Raw genomic sequence first — 19,598 nt, forward strand, 5'->3', positions numbered from 1 at the left:
TTTTTACAGGCAGTGTTGGCTATTTGCATATCTTCTTTGGAAAAATGTCTCTTCAAATATTTTGCCCACTTTTAAGTTGGTGTACTTGTCTTCTTCTCATTGAGTTTTAGGTGTTCTTTATGTATTCTGGGTACAAGACGAACAATTCATTTACTTTAAGGAGGAACAAAAGGTCCATGGAAAACCTGCCTGGTCCCTGGTAGCCTGGCCAGTGGGGACTCCATGGTTCTTTTCCCAATGCCAGAATGTGGCCCTGGGGGGAACTCCTAGAAGCATCTCTTTGACCTCTACCTCCTCCATGGCCTCAGCAGAGCAAAACGACAGCAAATAGAAAAGCTCAGGAATAGAAAGAGTCCTCAATAGCATAGGAGTGCAGAAAGTGGGTGGGAAGGGAGTGCCAAAGGTGTCCAGCAAAAGGTCCTTACTTCATGTTTAAGAGAGCACCTGCTTCAGGAAGGGAATGTGTTAGGGGTCTGTTCTGGTCCCAGTTAGCATTGAGAGTCTGTGATTTTATGCCTCTGTCCTTACCCAGCCCCATCGCCCCAAGTCAGGGCACAGCACCAGCCTTCAAGATATAGTTAGATGTCCCACATGGTTTCTGATTCCACTGGACTCTCTTCTGCTGAAATAGCCCAGTGCCCTGTGTCCTGGTGTCCTTCAGGGCCAGCTGTCCTTAACAGCCAAACCGTCTGTTCCCCAGAGAAATCATGGTGCCTTGAAAATAGAATCTGTGTCTCATCCATATATGTAGCCCCGGAAACTCTGCTCAAGACACGTACAATTATCATAAGTCCAAATGAAGAGGAAGGAATGAGTTCATGTATTGGAAGTGAGAAAACTGAGACTCAGGTTAAGCAATCTACCCAGAGTCACACAGGTTGTCAATGAAGGGATTGGGTTTCAAATTAAGATTCTCTGATGCCAAAAATACTTTTTCCACTATGTCAAGTTATGAGTCCTAGTCTCTCATCTTCAGAGATTCCAACTTAGATAAGAAGTATTTACACTAATGGATTGAACAGGGATGGTTCTGGGGAGTGATGCCCCAGTGTGGAGAGGGCAGATGGGCTGCGGAGGTCATTTCTCTGTGTGGTTTGTTTATGAAGTCCTTCTGTACCTTGAAGTATGAAGCACTTCAAGGAAGGTTATCTCTGATGTGTAGGACGAGGGATGACCTCTTAGAAGGTTGGGATTCAAAGACTGGGTGCAGCAGGGTCTGAAGGGGTCCTGGGAGAAGTGGAAATGGCAGGACTGTAGTATAGAAGGGCTGTGGGGTTGTGTTTGGGAAGGGGTGAGTTGTCTTGCTGACGGACTCTTAGGAACCTGGTGAGGTATAGAGGTAGGGTAAGGGCCTTTTGAAAATCAAGCTGAAGTTTGCTTGTTTGCTTTTTTCTCTGCAGTGGAACATTGTTGGAGGCTTTGTAGGAATCAGTTGGCTAATCAGGATCATATGTATTTTCTCCAGTTCTGTGAAAAATTTAAAGTGTTCTTTTATTCATGTAATTCTCTGATCTCTCCTCTTCTGATTCCACTGTTTCAGAGCTCAGAGACTCTTGAAACTTCTTTGCAGTAAAAAGAAAACAGTGGCTTCGAGACCTCCCTGGTGGTCCAGTGGCTAAGACTCCCACTCCCAATGCAGGGGACCTGGGTTCAAACCCTGATTGGGAAACTAGATCTCACATGCTTCAACTGAAAGATCCCACATGCTGCAACTAAGGCCCGGCACAGCCAAATAAAAAATATAAATACATATTTTTAAAAATAATAAAAATGGTGAGTTTTTTGCTGTTTGGTGAGAAACTGGCTCCCGAGGGTCCCTTTGGAGGCTAAGGGAAAGATGAAGGCAGGTACCTTGACAATCTGAATGTGTCTCTTAGTGGAACAACTCCCTGACTTGACTGAGCAGTGTCTTCCTGCAGCCTCCTACCACTACAGCTGGCAGGATATGTATTTTAATTGCTCTTGATTTTCTAGGTACGAGTATTTTCATAGCAGATAGTGGGGACTATCTTGATGAATGATACAGAGTATTCAGTGAGCCAGTCAGTGAACGGATGATGAATAATGCCATGATTTGTTTCTTCTATACATACCATTACCCTAATTAGTAATAGTGAACCACAGGATCACTTCCCCCAGTGACTGGTCGTTAACAGAGGAAAGAACAAAGATAATTGTCTCAATAGTCTCAGTAAAGAGAAACCACAATCTAGGAAAGTCTGGTGTGAACATAGTTAACCAAATATTTTTGAATTTGGGTGGAGTTATAGAGAAAGTCGGAGAAGGCGATGGCACCCCACTCCAGTACTCTTGCCTGGAAAATCCCATGGACGGAGGAGCCTGGTAGGCTGCAGTCCATGGGGTCGTTAAGAGTCGGACACGACTGAGTGACTTCAATTTCACTTTTCAGTTTCATGCATTGGAGATGGAAATGGCAACCCACTCCAGTGCTCTTGCTGGGAGAATCCCAGGGACAGGGGAGCCTGGTGGGCTGGGGGATTGCACAGAGTCGGACACGACTGAAGCGACTTAGCAGCAGCAGCATAGAGAAAGTAGTCCATTGTGACTTTTTATCGTTTGCAGAGAGCTCACATAAAAGCCAACTGCCCAGCCTTACCATAAGAAACAGTTTGAAAGTCTTCAATTTCCTGTCACTTTAAGTCTATTTTCTATTTAATGTTAGGCTCATGGTCTTTGAAATCCCTTGGATCTGGGTTTCTCTTACAGAGGAGAAACTCCCCATGATTATTTCTGCATCTTTGGCCTAGTGAGACGTTTAAACCAGCAACCCAGAAGACTTGGCTCTTTTATTAACCTGAAAATATTACCAAAGGACTTCCCTGGTGGCTCAGACGGTTAAGCGTCTGTCTACAATGCCGGAGACCTGGGTTCAATCCCTGGGTCGGGAAGATCTTCTGGAGAAGGAAATGGCAACCCACTCCAGTATTCTTGCCTGGAAAATTCCATGGATGGAGGAACCTGGTACGCTACAGTCCATGGGGTCCTAAAGAGTCGGACACGACTGAGCGAACTCACTCACTCATTTATTTGTTTTATGAACTTGCTGTGGGAAATTTATAAAACTGTATAGACAATGTGGAGTTTTTTTAAAAAAATTTGAAAACCTAAAGAAAAAGAGCTATGGAGAGACTTCCCCAGTGGTCCAGTGGTTAAGACTCTCCCTTCCAATGCAGGGGGCATGGATTTGGTCCCTGGTCAGGGAATTAAGGTCCCACATCCCACAGGGTGCAACCAAAAGTTAAAAAGCAAACAAAACACCAACATCGAAAAGAACTATGGAAAACCCAGAGGTTCACGTTGGAGGGAGCAGACGTGCTCTTTCATATCACGGGAGGAAGCCACTGTAGATCTCGGTAGAAAAACTAATCTTGTGTCTCCTTTTAAATGGAAATTTCTTCTGCGAAAATCTGGCTTTCTGCCTGATCTAGGATTATACCAGTGAGTGGGCAGGCGAGGGAAAGGCAGTGAGGGGTAGCCAATTAGTCAATCAAAAAATATGTATAGAATTCTCCATGCACCCAACAGCATGCAGACTCAGTGGGAGATACAAAGAAAGTGAGGTACAGCCTCAGCCCATGGGAAGCTTGTACTGGTTTCCTTTTGAGGCAAGGTATACTTGTGCTAGCAGAAAAGATGGCACGAGGCAGCATTTGCACTCGGCAGTCTGTCTCGTAGATACCAAGTGTGTAATACAGACAAATAGGCTGCTATTCTGGGCTTATCACTACTTCCTCTGTGCCATGGGGTGTCAGTGTTTAAGGCAGCTACGGAAGCTGCTTTTCATAACTGGTTGGACTGAGTAGCTAGGAACTTAGCAGACCTCTTGCCACCGAACATAAGATGGTTTGACTGAGAAAAATAGGAGGGATGAAAGAGGCTTCCCCCCCCCAATAAAAAAATAGTTCCACAGAGATTGTGCTTATGTCCTCAGAGGACTAACTAAAAGCAAAAGTCACATAAAAATGTTTGGGGTGGGGGGAAACTTTGTGACTACAAAATTACTAATTGCCCAGCAAAATTTTTGTTTTTATAATAACCATTACACATAGCCTTGAGAAAACCTCTTTTAGAAATGTTGAAGGAGTAAGTACATGGACAGAGAAAAGTGAAATGTTGAAAAAAGTAATGATAAAGGTGTATTGACCTGAAGTTTTCAGCTAGTCATTTCCATTGTTTAGATCTTCTAGCTGATAGCTCAGTGTTTCAAGTTCATGACAGCCGGATGTAGCAGTATGCAGGCTCACTATTCCCATGAGAGCAAGGTGGAGATGGGAGATTCTCATGACAGTAGCTGACATGTCTGTCATTAACCTCGTGCCAGACTTTTTGTGGTTTGGTATGCATGTTTATAGCAATCCTATGTACTGCTGCTGCTGCTGCTGCTAAGTCACTTCAGTCATGTCCGACTCTGCGTGACCCCATAGACAGCAGCCCACCAGGCTCCCCCGTCCCTGAGATTCTCCAGGCAAGAATACTGGAGTGGGTTGCCAAATCCTATGTACAGGTGGTAACTAAAGTAAAACAAAATTAAGCTCTTTTCCCAAAGTCCTCCAGCTAATAATTCCAAAGCCAGGCCACCTCTATGCTACCTCAGTTAAAGATGAGCAAAACAATTGAGACTTTATAAACAGGTTAAAAAGTGTAGGGAACTCTGCACGTTCATAGTGGTTCTGGAAGCCACTATGAAAAAAAGGATAGGATTACTGTTTCTCCCAGTGTTGTAAGTGTAGTCATTGTACTATTGGCATAACATTGGACACTGGACATAAAATTGGACAGTGTGTGTGTGTGTGTGTGTGTGTGTGTGTGTGTTAAGTCGCTTCAGTCATGTTGGACTCTTTGTGACCCTATGGACCATAGCCCACCAGGCTCCTCTGTCCATGGGATTCTCCAGGCATAAATACTGGAATGGCTTGCCATGCCCTCCTCCAGGGGATCTTCCCAACCCGGGGGTTAAAACTATGTCTCTTGTATCTCCCTGCATTGGCAGGCGGGTTCTTTACCACTAGCACCACCTGGGAAGCCCTAAAGTTAAACAATATTAGGAACTAAATATCTGCAATTTAACAATGGGTTTTATAAGATGACCAATGAGGAAAAAAAACAGTATGTTTAAACAATAACAGCTGGATTTCCCTGGGGGCTCGGTGGTAAAGAATCCACCTGTCAGTGCAGGACACACAAATTCGATCCCTGGTCTGGGAAGATCCCACATGCCTCAGAGCGACTAAGCCTATGCACCACAACTGTTGAGCCTGTGCTCCAGCGCAGGAGCCACAACAGGTGAGCCCGTGTGTCCTAGAGCTGGCGCTCCGCAGCAAGAGTAGCCGCCGCAATGGGAAGCTCACAAACTGCAACTTTCAAGTAGCCCCCGCTTGCCACAACTAGACAAAAGACCACACAGCAGCGGAGACCCAGCACATCCAAAAGTAAATAAGTAAATAAAAACAATGACAGCTACCTTTCCTCCTAGGAAACTGTCTCCAGAACACCTTATTATTCCAAGAACAGTATATGAGAAAATACTGATTAGCTGTATTCTTACTGAAGTGCATGAAGTTTTTGTAAATGTATGCAGTTGATGTAAGAGAAGTTTGAATTGTTTAAATATTTAGAATGCTAACTCCTTTATTTGAAAACAAATAGACTTGTTTTATTAACTCACCCAGAGACAAACTATATGCATTGTTCATTCTCCAATCTTTTCTACACTCCTGAAAATCATTGATAAGAAATTATTTGGGGAAAAAAAATGTTTGGTCAACAACAGAGCACATCAAAACAGAGTTCAAAACACTGGGGATAAAGAGAAGATCCCATAAACTTCCTCCAGAAAGGAAAACACAGATTACGTCTGAAGAAGAAGGATCAAAATGGCTTTGGGCTTATCAGCAGCCGCCTAGGAAGCTAGAAGAGAATGGAGTGAAAACTTCAAAATTGCAAGGAAAATTTCCAGCCTAGAATTCTACACTCTACCAAACCAGCAGTCACATGTGGGGGCAAAGTATAGATATTATCAGACTGCTAAGGTCTCAAAAAAATTGCCCTTTCATGTACATGTTTTCGAGGGTAATACTCTTCCCAGTTACGAAAGTATCTCAAGAAAGAGGAGGATGTAAAATTCAAGAAACAGGTGATACTGCACTGGAGGGGGAGTAGGGAGAGTGAAGATAGAGGCAGGCCCCAGGGGACAGGTGTGTAGCAGGCCTGCAGAGCAGTCTTGCAGTTGGAGTGATCTCCAGAAGAGATGCTCTGAAGAGAAAAAGCTAAGACAATTCCAAGTGTGTTTGGCCCTATGGAAAGGAGACTTATTCAACTCTGGGAAAAGCTTGGAGATGAGTGATTAAGTATAAAGAAAACTGAGAAGCTGAACGTCATGGCTGTAGGAAAACAGGTTGTGCAAAAAATGGAACTCGATCTTAGCAAACCTCATGACTCAGCCGTGAATAGTCATAATTGTTTTAACACTGATGACGAGCCACAGAAAAATTGTGATATCACAGTGTTGGGAGGATGGGACAAGAGGAGATGGGCATCGATGTGCTGGTGGAGATTAAGCAAGAGGAAGTAAACCCTTATGTTTCTGGAGGGAACTCAATGGATAATGCCTAAAACTGAAGGAAATAAACAAGACGTAGAGATAGAACCATGCTACTTAGAGATAAGGAGGTAATTACTAAAAAAAACAGCTGAAATAATTGAACATGGTTGACTCTTAAGGCAAAGAATGGAAGAAGGCATTCAGGGGACTGTTGTGGGTTTTGTGATAAGCCTTGTAGAATTATTGACTCTACATTCTGTGCATTCTTTGATAAAAATAAAAAAACTTTTTAAAAAGTAAGGGGTAACTCAGATAAGAGAAAATGACAAGGATGAGTTACCGTTCCCATTATAAGGAAATTCAAAATAAAATACTTAAAAATTAATATAAAATAAGAAATTAAGATTCATCTCAAGTATAATTTCCTAAGCATTCAAAAGAGACAGTCATGAAATTCCATGTTCCTCTCCCTTTTTTTTCCCACCCATCCTCACTCTCTGGTCAAATGTTTGGGCTTCGTCTCTGTAAGCTGTAGGTTGTAGGGGAACTTCAACTTAGAGTTGGCTTCTGTTTGAATTAGAATGACTAGAAAATGTGGAGGCCAAGTTTGAGCTGTATTGTCTAAGCCGGTCTCTTGGTTGTCCAGCTGTGTATCTGGTTTCTCTTTACATCTCCTCAGATTCTTAGAATATCTTAGGTTCAGCCATTCTGCCCTGTCCCCCTCCTCTGCTGGCTTCCTGATCCAGGCTCATCTGTCTGTCCACCTGGCCCTGACACATTCCTTCCTCTGACCTTGCTGCCTACATTTGCTTTGACCGTCCTCTCCACTTCCTCAGCCTAAATCTTAATTCCTGGCTCCCCACCTCCTCATCTGAACGTAGCTAAATCCACTTTGGAGAACCAAGGCGAATGGAACTGCCTGAGAGGAATGTGGAGAATCTGTAGCTCTGTCCTTTCTTCATTCTTGAGAGCCCAGCTGCCAGCTGAGGGCACATGTGGGGGAAGTGTGTATGTGTGTGTGTGTGTGTGTGTGTGTGTGGTGTGGTGTGGTGTGGTGTGGTATGGGGCAGTGCGGGGGTGGGGGGTGAGTGGGGAGAAGAGAGCGCAGCCGTCTTGGACTCCGTCATTTGCCCTGGGAGTGCTCGTGTGTATTTTTGATATCCTGGTGTCGTCTTTCTTTTATTTGTTCGGCATGTCTCTTAGATACCGCTCTAAAATTTAAAACCCAGGGGCATCTTTCCAGCTTCCTTGCATGAGCAGTGTTTTGACCTCTTAAGAGGCCATGGCCAGACTTCAGCTCCTGGTGATCTTACATGAAGTGACATCTGATTCGCTTTTAGACTGCATTCCACACCAATCTGCCTGGCCCTGCAGTTTGTGGGCTCACTCCTGTTGTCTTTCAACATATGGAGCACTGTGAGATAGTGTGAGTTTGAATCTTGTCAGGGAGGCTGATTAAGCCACCATCAGGGACAGCAGTCCTATGTGTGAAATGTCCCAGGCCTTCCCGAACAGCCCTGGGAGCGGCTGGGGGTGGTTGGTGCTTCTCCATTGTGGGGCAGAGAGACCTTGCTAACAAAGCAAACACATTGTTTTTGTATCACCGGCTAGGTCCATGGTGGTAACATTTGGCACGTTGAGTAACAGGGAACATAGATAACTGTGAACAGATGGGCAACTATTAAAAGATCCAGGGGCTTTTATCATTTCTCAGTTGGCCTTCACCCACCTACAGGATACCCAGTTCCCTTGTTAAATTACATAAAGAGCTCAAATAAATTTCTTCTCCCTCCTCTTTTTTTTTTTTTTTTCGATTGCGATGGAAGCAAAAGCTCTGACGTTGAAGAAGAGAATAGATGAGAAACTTCTAATTTTGAATCCTCTTGGGATTAGATGCTGATTTCAGCTGCACACAGAACAGTGCCCCATATTTTGAAAGAGTAGCTGCTGGCAGTTTCAGGGGAGATGACTTTCCAAAATAGACAGTGAACTCCCCCGTCCGTATCTGGTGACCATCTGACATTTGGGACACAGAATTACAGAGCCATCAACCTCGCTGTTAAAAAATGGCAGTGGCATGTCATTATTATGCTTATGCTCAGAACTAACGGAATACAAAATACAAAAGAGAAACACCTTACCTGGTTCTCAGAAGCAGTGGAAAATATTTACACATCTTAGAGCAATAAAATTTCTCCACACTCTGGGGAAGTGTTGTCTCTGGTACAGGAGTATGCTAGTCCTCTTTGGCTCAGAATGATGCTTGGAAGGTTCGTAAGAGTAGACGTGGGACTTCCCTGGTAGTCCAGTGATTAAGACTTTGCCTTCCAATGCAGAGGGTGTGGGTTTGACCTCCGGAAGCTAAGATCCCACATATCTCATGGCCAAAAAACCAAAACATGAAACAGAAGCAATATTGTAACAGACTCAGTAAAGACTTAAAAAGAACGAGTGAGAAGTCCAGACACTGAGATGAGACATGTCTTCCTCTGTCTGGGGCAGCAGCCTGATTTTGCCCAAAGCAGTCATCGGTTGGTATGGTCAGTTATGGTACATATACCTGAATCTGATGAACCTGGCCAAATTAAATTAGGTTCATCAGAGGTGGCCTTAATAACATTACCTTCCAAGGCCAGTAATTTTAAAGTATATCCTGTGTGGGCCTCCTGGTGGTTCAGTGGGAAAGAATCTGCCGGCCAGTGTAGGAAACCCAGATTGGATTCCTGGGTCAGGAAGATCCCCTGGAGAAGGATTCTTGCCTGGGAATTTCCATAGACAGAGGAGCCTGGACGGGCTACAGTCCATGGCGTCTCAAAGACTCAGACACACCTGAGCGACTGAGTACGCACACGCATGTACACTAAGTGTAGCTGTCGAAGATCTCTTTGGAAGCAGGAAGGGTAGGTACCCAGCCCACTTTTATTCTCAGTCCCTTAGCTTTGAAACCAATTTATCCCAGCCAGGAGTGCTGGGTAGCTAAAGATCCATGTGTCCAAAAACAACTCCAACAAAATCTAAATTTTATTCTAAAAATAACCAACGGAAGATGGAAATAACCATTTTTCTTATTTTGTTTATTTATTCATGTATTTTTTATTGTTATTTTTGGCTCTGCTGGGTCTTCGTTGCTGTACATGGGCTTTTTCTAGCTGCAGTGCAGACTTAGTTGCCCCATGGTATGTGGAATCCTCCTGGAACAAATGTTGAACCTGTGTCCCCAGCATTGGCAGGCAGACTCCCAATCACTGGACCACCAGGGATGTTCTCTCATTCTTATTATTTTAAACTAAAACCTACACTATTAAAAAAATAGTTTAAAACAATTCATCTACAAAAACACTGAAACCAATGATAATAAGTAGAAGACAGTTAGCTCTTGGAGGGAATGGCATCTGTTGCCAAATGATACAGTTTGATAAACGCATACTTCTGTGCTGGGCTCTTTGGTTTAAGATAATTGAGTAAGCAAGGTTATTACTGAGTTTAGTGTCCCCTGTAGAATTATACTTTAACAGAATCATTGGAAATAGATAAAACATGCTAACACCATTTAGCAGGAACGTTGGTAATGTTAATTATGAGATATATGTTCATGGGAATTTTTTCTCTTCCTTATTTTTTAAATTATGAAAGTATCATAGCACATTTACAGAAGACTTGGAAAATACAGAACACAGTTACATATAGTTCCTATATATTACAATTATTTTTAAGTAGATAAATTGAGATTTTTAGTTGGAATTTGAGTATCAAACTCTCAAAAATTAACAGAACGAATATACAGAAAAGTAGAAGGATATAGCAGACCTGAAAAGCACCATGAACCAATTCAACATAATTAAGATTTACACAGTTTTCACACAATAGTAGGATATAATTCTATTCAAGTTCCCATAGACTATAAACTAGGAGAAACTGGAGCATATCCAGGGGCATAAAACAAGGCACAAAATTTTCATGGTCTGAAGGTATTGAAATCATACAGAGTCTGTTCTCTTATCACTATGGAATTATGTTAGAAATCAATATCAAAAGACATTTGAAAATAACCCACTTATTTTCAAGTGCAGTGGTTCACAGGCTTTTAAGTAAATGTTATACATCAATTTATCATAGAATAAAGAAACATCCATGGAGACACATAATGGTATAAAGAGAGTGAATATTTGTGTATTGCAATATGATTCTTATAAACATCACTGAATTGAATAGAAAATAAAATGAGCTCAATATAATTAGTTTTTATTCTGCTGTAAGTTTTATGTTTTTTTGAATTTCACCTATTTCCCTGACATATAAAAATACACTCGAGGTAATTAAAGCCATAGCTATTCCGAATAATTTTTATTTTCCTTCTTGCTGCTGTTAAGTTTAACGGTGTCAGCTTGCTAATCCTCCCTGATGCTCACATGGCCTCCATTTGTGCCGACAGTTTCCTAGGATGGCAGAAATGCAGGGGCTCATGGAAAGACTGGAGCGGGCTGTCGGCCGACTGGAGTTGCTGTCTGCAGGGTCACACAGGCCTCCTGGGGACTGCGGGGAAGTTAACGGTGTCAACGGAGGTAGGACTACGCAGTTGTCATTACTACTCTCTTTGTGGGTCACTTAACTTTTTTCCCATCATTGAGTTCTCATGAAACATTTCTATGAACTTTAACTCCTCCATTTCTTCCTTTCTATGTGACCATAACATTAACCAGATGCAAGCGATCCCCCCAAAAAGAAAAAGAAAGTCTCAATCCACAGTCCACAAAAATTACCTCTATCTTTGCCTGTTAACAGCACAATGCATGAGCTGAATGTCATTATTCCTTCATTTTAGTGTTTATACTGCTCTTCCACATTCAGTGACTAAATATATTATCTAAGTTGTTATCAAAAAGAAGCTAATGTTCTCTATTAGACTGTAAATTGGAAGAAATTATCATTCTGTGCATTTTAATTTTAAAGAGAACAAGTCATTAATTGTAAGAACTGCCGTTTTGAAGGAAGAGAATCTGATGTGAAACCAAATATTATTTTGAGGTAGCATGATCATATCACATTGTTTTACGTTTACCATTTCTCACCAAATATGTTTTTAAAATTATATGCTAATGCCACACATTTTTAAAAAGAGTTAAAAAATTATGTGATCAAACATATAAAAAGTTAACTACTTCTTTAAAAAGATGCTATGCATGGCCAACTCTATTATCTCCAGTAATTTTTCCAAATTCTTTTTGTCTAAGGTTGCAGATTTAGCAAATAAGAATACAAGACACCCAGTTAAATTTGCGTTTCAGACAAACTACCTTTTTTTGGTCGAAGTGTGTTCTGAATACTGCATGGGATATACTGCATGATACATACTTCCTCTAAAAATTAATTCTGTGTTTATTTGAAATTCAAATATAGATGGACAATCTGTATTTAATCTGGCAACTCTATTCTTGTCTCACACCCATTGCTTCCATATCTGACCCATTTTGAATTTTGTCAGTCTTTTGGGGCTTGAGAAAAGCCCTGGGGAAGAGGGGGCTTCAAAAAAAAAAGCTTTTACTGGGCAAGATCCACATTGGTGCTTCTAGAATTTCAGGCGTATTTGGAGCTGTGCCTTGCATTACATGCCTTGGGACAGAAGTTACTGTGTGAACACAACTGCACAGGCTGGATTTTTTCCCTCTCCCTACCCCTCAAACATAATGAAAATTAAAATGCCCTGAATGAATTGAAAGGGGATGTTGTTTAAGGGAAGGCTGCCAGGGGCCTGTAAGTTTTTTCCGCATCAAATGAGACACATCTATGATTTCATTTTAAGCTTCTTTTTGTTAACTATACAGTTGGTATATGAGACTCAATAGAATTTATTTGTAAGGAAATATTTTCATGTTCTTCTTCAGTAACTTTGTTTCCTTATGCCTTTGGCATCAGGTAATCAAAAGACATTTCTGAGATTGCTGCCCACAAATATAAAGCCTGTGAATACATAAAATAAACTCCAACTCCCAGGAGGCTGTGTAGTGTTGCTGAGTTAAAGAAAAAAAGAAACCCCAATAATTCAAACCTCACTTGCACAAAGAGGTACTAGACTGCTCTTTGTACTTTCTTCATAGAAGAAGAATTTCCTGGGAAAATTAATAAGCTAAGCAAATTTGGAAGGCATATACTTAAGTTAAATTACTTAAATATTTAAACACAGTTTCTAGTATAACAAATCATTCCAAACTGGTTATTTAAGATCTCTTTAAAAAACTTAGCCAGCAATTTACTGTCCTACTGATAGTATGAAATGAAGACAGGTACTTGGTTAGTAGGATAATTAGTAAAAAGTCTAAATGATGAACATCCTTAAAATCTTTGCTTATCCTGAACAACATGACTTCCACTTCTTCTAAATTAGTCAGCTTTGGTAATTTTAATTTTTAACAAATCCTTAAGGACAATCTTCTCACCTTCATTTACACCTTCAAATGTAAACACCATCATTACAATAATGTTATAACTGAAGTTATTTTTTTTAATTCAAAAAGAAACTTATAGAAGGAACCAGTTCATTACAGATCCATAGTATGCACAGATCAAAGAACTGCCCTATGAGACTGGTGTTATGTTGTGTTTTATGATGTGTTTTTTGCTTACTTTGACAATCAGGTAAGTTAGGCTCAATTCTTGAAGAAATATTTTCATGCCTGCCAACTGACAAGTACTGTAGTAGATGCAGGGGAATCTAAGATGAATTATACACAGTCCTAAATCTTCCAAAATCTTTGGTCTCCATGCATTACTATTCTGGGCCTCAAATGCTTTGATTAAGAGATGCTCAAAGGATGCAGACTGGGGAGAAAGACAGGTTATTAAAGGCTGCCCAGAGGAGGTGTGAGCAGAGCTGAGTGATGAAAGGAAATGGAAAAATATTCTCTTTTATCATTGTCCCTTCTGCCATGTAGAGGCCTCCATCACATTTTAAAACCTTTTCCCACTTTAAACACTAGGCAGAGACCCCTCAGACCTCTTCTACGGCAACAAACAGGTTTATCTGTTTCCAAATGGATCCATAAGGAATCTTTGGGTTTGCACCTCTTTTATGTTATAGAAGTTGGTACATACTGCATTTTGAACTTAGGATGATAACTCAGCTTCAATACCCTGCCTAGAAGTGAGACTTAGAAGTAGGTGCAGAGAACTGTGAACAACTGTTTCCATCACTCTCGGGCCTGTGGAAAGGGCAACTGGGAACCAGGGAAAAGGAAGGAAGTTTATCCTATGCATTTATGAGCTTGGATATTTCTGTCCAGTATAAGAATGGGACTCCTAAGTTTGACTTTGAATCTTAATAGGCTGTACTGCTGAATTTGTCAGTATTAACTTTCTCAATATTAGAGATACAGTCAGGGACTTAGACAAAAGTTTTTTTAATGAAAAGTCAGGGAAAGAAATACAGAGCACCCCAGGTTGGGCCATTGCTACTTCAGCTTTAGAGTAATTTAGCAGATCAGAATTCACTGTGGGTTAGCACACCAGTCATTTTTACACCCACCCTCAATGTCGCTCTTCCCCTGGGAAGTGACGGAGGAAGTAAATAAATGTGTGAAATCAACTGACTTCCTACTTTGCCCAGAGTTCATTATTACCTTTTAGTTGTCCTGAATAGTCTTGGTAACTATTTGCAAGGTCATTATAGAACTTGGATATATTGGTGTAGATGTAAGTACACTGGCTTTGGATTCAGAAGGTGTGATCAGTTTTTGGATCTGCCACTTAACTTGGTGTATAGCCCTTAACAAGTCATATGCTCTGTTGCATCTTCATTTCCTCATCAGTGAAAGTGTGACAGTGCTACCTACCCCCATGGGTTTGGAGGAGAATCAGATGAAAGTGTGTAGGTGAAAGTACCTACTCAACGAAGTATGTCAGAAAGAGAAAAACGAGTATCGTATATTAATACCTATGTATGAAATCTAGAAAGAAGGTACAGATGAACCTGTTTCCAGGGCAGGAATAGAGACGCAAATGTAGAGAATGAACATTGGCTCCAGGAGCCAGGGAAGAGAGGGTGGGACAAATTGGGAGATTGGGATTGATGAATATACACTACCATGTGTAAAATAATTAGCTGGTGGGAACCTGCTGTATATGGCACAGAGAGCTCAGCTCTGTGATAACCTAGAAGGGTGAGATTGGGTGGGTGAGAGGGAGGCTCAAGAAGGGGATATATGTGTATATATAGCTGATTTACTTCATTGTACAGCAGAAACCAACACATTGTAAAGCAATTATATTCCAATTAAAAGAGTTTTTAAAAAGGAAGTACTTATTCAGGAGAACAAAAATAGAGGAAAACAAAAAAATTAGGAAAACACTGCTTTCTTGAGCCATTGAGAAGTGTTTAATAAGTACTGACTGGGTGAATGAATGAATTAGTGAATAGAAAGAAAATGATGCGAATGACGTGAGACTTCCCTATTACTTATGGCAGAGCAGTTCCAGCTTTTACTAAATTACCAGGGAGTAATCACACAATGTTCTTTTCTAAAGGTGTGGCACCGTCTGTGGAGGCCTTCGATAAGCTGATGAACAGCATGGTGGCTGAGTTTTTAAAGAAGAGTAGGATCCTGGCTGGTGACGTGGAGACCCACGTGAGTACTTTCCTCTGTTGTACTCTGTGGAAAGATTGACTGCTATTAAAATATTTTTTAAGATAATAGTCATAACCAGGGCTGGCGAAGGATGGAGGGATTGAGACCCTTGTGTGCTGCTGGTAGGAATGTAAAAGGTGCAGCCCATATGGAAAAAAATATGGCAGTTCCGCAGAACATTAAAAACAGAATTATCATATGATCCAGCCATTTCACTTCTGGATATAGACCCCAAAGAATTGAAAGCAATATCTCAGAGATATTTGTATACCCATGTTCGTAGCAGCATTATTCACAGTAGCCAACATGTGGAAGCAGCCCAAGTTTCTGTTGACACGTGACTGGATAAACAAGTGTGGTCTGTGCATACGACAGAATATTATTCTTTCATAAAAGAGGAGATTCTCACACAGTGAAAACATGGATGAACCTTGAGGACGTTATGCTAAGTAAAATAAGCCTGTCACAAAAAGATACTGTATTGGGGAATTCCCTGGCAGTCCAGTGGTTAGGAACTGGCACTTTCACTGGTTGGGGAACTACAATCCCACAAGCCATGTAAAAAAGGTACTTGTGATTTCATTTATATGAGGTATTTAGAGAAGTCATAGAAACAAAAAGTAGAAAGGTGGTTGCCAGGGGCTAGAGGGAAGGATAAAAACAGGAACTTGTTTAATGGGTATTGTTTTACTTCTATGATGCAGACTAAACTCCAAAAGAAATTCTGGCAGTCTGATGCGTAACAATGTGAATACACTTAAAGCTATTGAACTGTGTACTTTAGAAATGGTTAATGTGATACATTTTGCATTATGTATGTTTTACCACACTTGTTTTTTAAACTGCAGCCTGAGGAAAAGCAGAGTTGTAGAATTTGATAATCTCTGGATTGGTAGAGACTTTTAATGCTACTTAGACCAGCCTCCCAGTTTAGACACTTTTCTATACATTTAAAAAATCTTTAGCATTTTCCCTGAGGCTAGACATTGTTTGTGTCCTTTTAATGAAAGTAAAAGCCAAACCAATTAACAACCTAAAAGAAAAAAAAAACATTTATTCGGGTTCTTTTTATTCATTTGCCTTTGTTTCTTTCAAGGATTGAATTCAAAATCCATCTGCTTATAGATTTCTCAGCAAGAGAGCATCCCAGCAAAACCATTTTCAGTATAGACTCACAGAAAATCTGATTATTGAATAAAGTTGTGGTTTGCGGTTTAAAAAAAAAACAACACTCTTTTTGCTCCTTCTTCAATTAGACATTATACGCAACACTCAACACCAGTCTTCTAGGGGATCTGGCAACTCAGATTATACCCTTGGTTCCAGAATTGTAATTAAATAGGCATTTATCTCATCACATTTGCAATGTATTTGCTCATCACATCTAAGAAAAATGAAGATTAGTCTCATGGACCTTTTTATTAAATATTCCTGTTGAAATCCTCATTGGCAAAAGAAAGGTAGCTCTGATATGCAGGAGTTCTAGAAAAGTCTGTGTAGTAAGACCTACTTGAGATGTATCACAGAACTCTAGAATTGCTCTGGTTTGTTCTTGAGCTTGATGTCTGTGTTTATAGAAACCTGGTCTGCACTAACATGGTAGCTGAGCTTCTGATATGTTGTCTCATGATCGTACTTGAAATCTAACATATAAAATGGAGTATCCGCCCCAAGACACTAAAAGAGATTCTTAAATAATTGAAGAACAGTTTACTCTCTTGAAAACTATTATAATAATTATTATAATTAGTGTTGTTACCTTAATATTGACATTATATTATATATAATGTGTACTTCTTAGGTACACAGTACATTATAATTTTTGTTAGTAATGTCACAAAATTCTATATAGTGTTCTTTTACAGGGGAATAATGAAGCCTGTAAATATGTATATTTAACTTTGCATTTTAAGAAATGTAGGGTTTGCATACTAAGTAATTCTCTTCAAGCTGCATAATAAACAGTTCCTTTAAATTTTTTGTAGAACGAAGTGAGTTATCAATAAAGTGTGGCTTGATTTATATGAAGTTTTTCCTTCTCCTTGCTCATCAGCTTGAGAACAGCATGACTCAAAGGAAGGAATATTCTCAATAATGAATAGATAATGCTTAAAGAAATGTGTGTTTTTCACTAATTAGTTTTTTAACAAGGAAGGAAGGTGGGGAAAGAAGAAAGGAAAGAAGGGAAGAAAGAGAAGACAAAGAGAGAAAAACACTTGTCATCTGAAAATGTAGACTCGGTTTCTATAATACAAAGAAAAGCGCAGGCAGCTTTTGTCCATCTGCCCATGACTTTAATACGTTGAACAAGCAGTTTATTTTTTCTCTCTTATAGAACCATGTGTCACTGACATTAAGCTTGCAGCTGCTGCCTCTCCCATAAGCCAGAAGTAGGGGTTGAACTTTGTTCCAAGAACACACCTGTTGCTTAGGCGAAAAAAAAACCCCACATACCTGATTGTACAGTATGGAAATTTGAGAATGACACAAATGTGCATCACGTTAACTCCTGTCCCTGTGTGTAAAAGCTGTTTCACAGACACTAACAATGAAAAAGGACAGCCGAGCTATGATTTAACGTCTGTCTTGTGTTGGCTGCTGGTCGGGCTTAATTTACTGAACACTCAATAGTCTATTGACAGAACAGACCACAAAAAAAGGGAACTAATAGCTACAATTAGGAAGCTCTGTTGAACCGAAGAACATAGCAGGTTTAGAAAAGATTAGATCTTGTAAAGCTGCCCTGTATGCGGCATAAACTGAAGGGCTTATTTAAATTACCCTTCAACCCAGGAACGCTGACACAGCTTGCACCCTTTTTAAGAGATAAACAAACAATGCACAAGTTTATAATAGATGTTTGGGGTAAATATTATCCTCAATGTCAAAGAAAAGGATCCCCCAGAAACTGGGCCTACAGAATTGTAAGCCCTTAGTCAACAATCACTTATTCTTAGATGGATGACTGTGTTTTGGTTTTTTTTTTAAACAAAGCTGTCCTGTTGTTATTCATGGTATATGGAACTAATCTTGGGTCTGTTTCTAAATGATTTGATCATCATGAAACAACTGCAAATCATATAGCTCTTCCTAACTCAAGCCCTTTTTGGAGATTTATAGAATTTACATATTAATGTTTGTAAAGGTCTGCAATATTTATTTCTTATCATGATTAAGATGGATTCAAAAGAAATATTCTTTTTTTAATTGTTCAATAAAAATAAGAGACCCACAATTTGAACAAAAGGGCAATAAAATTCAGCAAAAAAATATAATACACGACACATGGTAAGATTAAATGGTATTAAACAATATTATAGCTTTGAGTTCCTGGACTTTATAAAGGATAGACCTATTTAGACAGTTATTATAGCTCTACTTTTAATGGGCCGTGGTTACTCTTGTAGATGTTCCTAGAACTTGTTACTTACTTAAATCATCTATAGAATGTCTTGTTCATTTTATGTCTTGCTGGTTAGGTAACATGTCCAAAGGGTGTGTAAGTTAAGGATGATCTCTTGTTTGTATTTGGATTTCAAAGCTGGCTCTTACTTTTTATAGCATGACCTTGAGCTAGTCCTTACCCTTCTCAGTAATGAGACTGGACCACATCACTTCCAAGGGCTCTCAGAGCCCCTTTGAGTGACTCACCCGTTGTCTCAGTGTGAAAGCATGAGGGAGTTACTCAGTTGCCAAATGAAGAGCTTGAGATAGAACAACTTCATCACCAATATAAAGAAAAAAAGAAATCTTGAGCCATGCCAGGGAAAGAACCTCAAACAAGCAAAACAAGCAGAAGGAAACATGTCAGAAAAAGGATACACAGAACACTAAAGATAACATATCATCCTGCTTTATGATAATATAGAAAAAAATCAGACTCCTTCATTTAAAAAGACCTTGAGGGACTTCCCTGGCAGTCCAGGGGCTAAGAAGACTTCATGCCCCGAATGTAGGAGCCCAGGTTCCATCCCCAGTCAGGGAATTAGATCCCACGTGCCGCAAGTAAAAGTCCTGCATGCCACAGCTAAGACCTGGAGTGGCCAAATAAATAAATACAAAAAAATAAAAAATACAAATAAAAAGACCTTGCAGCCTCTGTGAGTCTGTCCTTCTTGGTCTTACTGGTTCTTACTTCTTCCTTGACATGGACCTATCCCTAGAATAAAAAATGTAAATATGGCTATATATTTATTTTACTAATTGTATCCATATTCTTTCTTCGATTTTAGAAAACCTTAATGGGTAGTTTGTACTCAAAAAGAACAACCATTTTCATTTTTGGTGCTTTATAATCTGGGTCTATGTAGAAACCCTCCTGCCCCCACCAAAAAAAAAAACGAAAAACAATCAGAAGCACAAGTTTGGTGCCTCCTGAGAAACCTGTATGCAGGTCAAGAAGCAACAGTTAGAACCTG

General features: G+C 40.1%; 1 protein-coding gene across 1 annotated transcript in view; it reads left to right on the top strand.

Moving 5' to 3' along the window:
• CAP2 (CAP, adenylate cyclase-associated protein, 2 (yeast)) overlaps positions 1 to 19,598 on the top strand; it is a 149,208-nt gene that overhangs the window by 15,208 nt on the left and 114,402 nt on the right. The window contains exons 2-3 of the mRNA XM_018039061.1: positions 10,995 to 11,124; positions 15,080 to 15,180. Coding sequence (XP_017894550.1) covers positions 11,004 to 11,124; positions 15,080 to 15,180 — 222 coding nt within the window. The 5' untranslated portion in view covers positions 10,995 to 11,003. The remainder of the gene's footprint in view (positions 1 to 10,994; positions 11,125 to 15,079; positions 15,181 to 19,598) is intronic.

This window comes from Capra hircus, chromosome 23 (assembly GCF_001704415.2).
Source record: "Capra hircus breed San Clemente chromosome 23, ASM170441v1, whole genome shotgun sequence".
In the NCBI taxonomy this organism is placed as follows: domain Eukaryota; kingdom Metazoa; phylum Chordata; class Mammalia; order Artiodactyla; family Bovidae; genus Capra; species Capra hircus.